Raw genomic sequence first — 3,501 nt, 5'->3', positions numbered from 1 at the left:
TCACCGTATTTATTCAATATGTATAGGAGCTTGGTGGCATAGTGCCTAAGGCACTTGCCTGCTAACCAGAAGGCTGGTGGTTCAAACCCACCAGCCACTTCTTGGAAGGAAGGTTAGGCAATCTACTTCCACAGTGATACTGCCTCAGAAACCCAAGAACAGATCACTATGAGTTGGATCCAACTCCACGGCAGTGGTTGCATTTTTCTTTTTTTATGCAGAGCAAATAATCCAAGATACTCCAAGCTCACCAAGAACCTGGACTGCATGAAGAAGAACATGGCATCAGGATTGGAGGAAGACTCGTTAACAACCTGGATACGCAGATGACACAACTTTGCTTGCTGAAAGTGAGGATGACTTGAAGCACTTACTGGTGAGATTGAAGACTACAGTCTGCAGTATGGATTACACCTCAATATAAAGAATACAAAAATCCTTACAACTGGACCAATAAACAGCATCATGATAAATGGAGAAAAGATTGAAGTTGTCAAAGACTTCATATTACTTAGTTCTACAATCAACACCAATGGAAGCAGCAGTTAAGACATCAGACGATGTATTGCATTAGGCAAATCTGCTGCAAAAGAACTCTTTCAAGTGCTGAAGAGCAAAGATGTCTCCTTGAAGACTAAGGTGCACCTAACCCAAGCCATAGTATTTTCAATCGCCTCATATGCATGTGAAAGCTGGACAATGAGTAAGGAAGACCACAGAAGAGTTGATGCTTTTGAGTTGTAATGTTGGCTAAGACTACTGAAAGGACCATGGACTGCTAAAAGAAGTAACAAATCTATTCTGGAAGAAGGGCAGCCAGAATGCTCCTTGGAAGCAAGAATGGCCAGACTTCATCTTACCTACTTTGGTCATACTGTCAGAAGGGACCATTCTCCGGAGAAGGATATCATGCTTGGTAAATAGAGTGTCAATGAAAAAAGGGGAAGTCCCTGAACAAGATGGATTGATACAGTGGCTGCAATGATGAGCTCAGGTATCCAAGAATCATGAGGCTGGCACATGACCAGGCAGTGTTTCACCTTTGTTTGTTATAAAACCCACTGTCACTGAGTTGATTCTGATTCATAGCAACCCCCTTAGGGTTCCCAAGGCTGTAAATCTTTACAGAAGCAGATTGCCCCATCTTCCTCCCCTGGAGCAGCTGGTGTGTTTGAACCATTGACCTTCTGGATAGCAGCCAAATGTCTTACCCATTGCATCACCAGAGTTGGTGAAAAGTGAGGTCACCAGGGAAAGGTTCCCCTTGCTGCTTAAGCAACATGTGAAGTTGAACAGGCAAGTGTTGTGGACTCCCTTATTTGTAACCTAGCTTAATCACTTGCTATTACTGTTGATATGTGCTGAACATTTCCACTTCTCTCTCCCTCATCTCTATGAAACAGGACTAGCATTAACAAATGGCTGGACTTATTTTCTGCTTAGCTTTAGAAATAATGACTACAGATTAATGCTTCTAAACTGGAGCATCCTACTTGGTAAAAATTCCCAAATTCTTACCAGCTTATAGCTAACTACAGGGCAAGCCACACCATTTTGATTAATCAGGAAAATATTTTATAATAGTATCTCAGGAAATCCATTTGAAATTATAGTGCTAAGGTTAGAAAATTTTGTAGTATTTTATTGATATGTCCTAATGGTTAAGCTCTGGTAGTAAACTGCTTAAGGCACTTGACTGCTAACCAGAAGGCTAGTGGTTCAAACCCACCAGCCACTCCGCAGAAGGAAGGTTGGGCAATCTACTTCCATAGTGATACTTCCTCAGAAACCCAAGGAGGGGTTGCTATGGGTCACATCCAACTCCATGGCAATGGTTGTGTTGTGTTAATGGTTAGGGTGATCATTTAGTGAATCTTGCTTAAGACTTCTTCCCAGGTAAAAATGAGTGTGATCTTCATTGTCTATTTGAGCTGACCAAGAATTACTCCCTGAGGAACATTTCGGCTCTGTCCTAGGGTTTTCAGTGGCTCATCTACAAGTACAGGGGGTATGGCCTTATTCTTTACAGAAATTATCAACCTCTACCCTCAGTTTGGCTGACTATGCAAACTCATTGCTTCTCATTTCAATATACTCTTGGAAGACCTCAGGGAGCATAATCTTGAATTCACTGATGCTCCAAGCTCACCAAATCTTGGATAAGAGAAATGATATTCATGGAGTGTTATGGGAATGGGGCCTAGGCATCTATGTTTTTCAAACTACCCCTGGCGATATTTCACATGCAGATGGGATTGAGAATGTTTGCTTTGATTGCTATAATATCTATCCCTAGTTACATCAGACCAACAGACTGATGTATAATTTCAACAAATGGGCCAATGATGAAGTAAATTTCTTTGACTTGTCCTCTGTCAAGGTATCATTGGGCCATAGTGAGGTACCCTCTGAGAAAACATCCTTGAAATCTTACACTGAGGTCTCCAGAAGGCTATTACTGGAGATACTATGAGGGTCTTTAGGAAAAAATTTCTCTCTGGTTTCAATACTGAGAATAGCTGTGTTTCTCTGAAACAATTGCTCTATTTGTACTTTACAGATAACTGTGACTCCTCATTTCTTTCCTTGCACTAGGAAAGGTGGTGCCTAATTTGTGGTATGGTTTGTCAGTTTATAGGACTCTTTGGCAAGAATGCATACACTGTAAACTTTCTGTTGGCATTATTTCATTTTCTTACCATTACAGACACTATTTATAATCTACTCTATTTTTTGCACTCTATCATGTTGTTGTTGTTTTATCTATCTTTTTATGCTACCTTGATGTCCTTTGGGAATAATGCAAAATAACTAAGTAAATAAGAAAATGAAAGACTGTTTTTAAGGTAAGGAGAACCAGGCAGAATGCCAGAGAAATTTCATTATGTAGCACAGTCACCAACTGCAAGAAGAAAAATTAGCATGAAGGAAACATTAAGTGGAGAAAATCTTTTTCTTAACTTTCTCCTCAAAACTGGAAGAAAGGACTATGAAGCTAAAATGCTTGAGAAAATGAATTTGCTTTCTCATCTCCATTTCCTTATTTCCTGCATTTTCACAATAGCTTGGAAGAGACTGTGGCTGTGGAATTTTAAAACTTACCTTAAAAAGGATATCTGTACACATTGCTTTTCCATGAGTTATAATTGGTTCTTGGTCTTCACCTTTGCCATCCCAACAGTCAAGTTCAACACATCTAGGAATATAGTGAATTTACAATATTGAATTCTTAAAATAAAATTGTTTGTACACAGATTGAAAGAAAGACATCAAAATATTTTTTTTTTCTTACAGAAGCAGAAAATAGAATGAATTAGAGAACATGATTATTTTGTGGGTATATAGGTTTAAAACCACAGTATACTTTTCATCCAGTTTATACAATCAAAAAGGCACTATCCCACAGTGAAAAAGATTTAAGAGACAATAAAGCAGTGTAATTCTGGATGAAATCCTAATTGTAACAAAGGTGCAGGGAGCTCTGGTAGCATAGTGCCTAAG

At 39.1% G+C, this 3,501-nt stretch overlaps 1 protein-coding gene across 1 annotated transcript in view; it reads right to left on the bottom strand.

Annotated features, from left to right (window-relative positions):
* PLCB4 (phospholipase C beta 4) overlaps nt 1–3,501 on the bottom strand; it is a 295,192-nt gene that overhangs the window by 137,587 nt on the left and 154,104 nt on the right. Inside the window, exon 13 of the mRNA XM_042782935.1 lies at nt 3,103–3,196. Coding sequence (XP_042638869.1) covers nt 3,103–3,196 — 94 coding nt within the window. The remainder of the gene's footprint in view (nt 1–3,102; nt 3,197–3,501) is intronic.

Source organism: Orycteropus afer, unplaced genomic scaffold (genome assembly GCF_000298275.1).
Source record: "Orycteropus afer afer isolate SDZICR_OR568_19922 unplaced genomic scaffold, OryAfe1.0 scaffold00529, whole genome shotgun sequence".
NCBI lineage: Eukaryota > Metazoa > Chordata > Mammalia > Tubulidentata > Orycteropodidae > Orycteropus > Orycteropus afer.
This window is presented reverse-complemented; position numbering and strand designations above follow the sequence as displayed.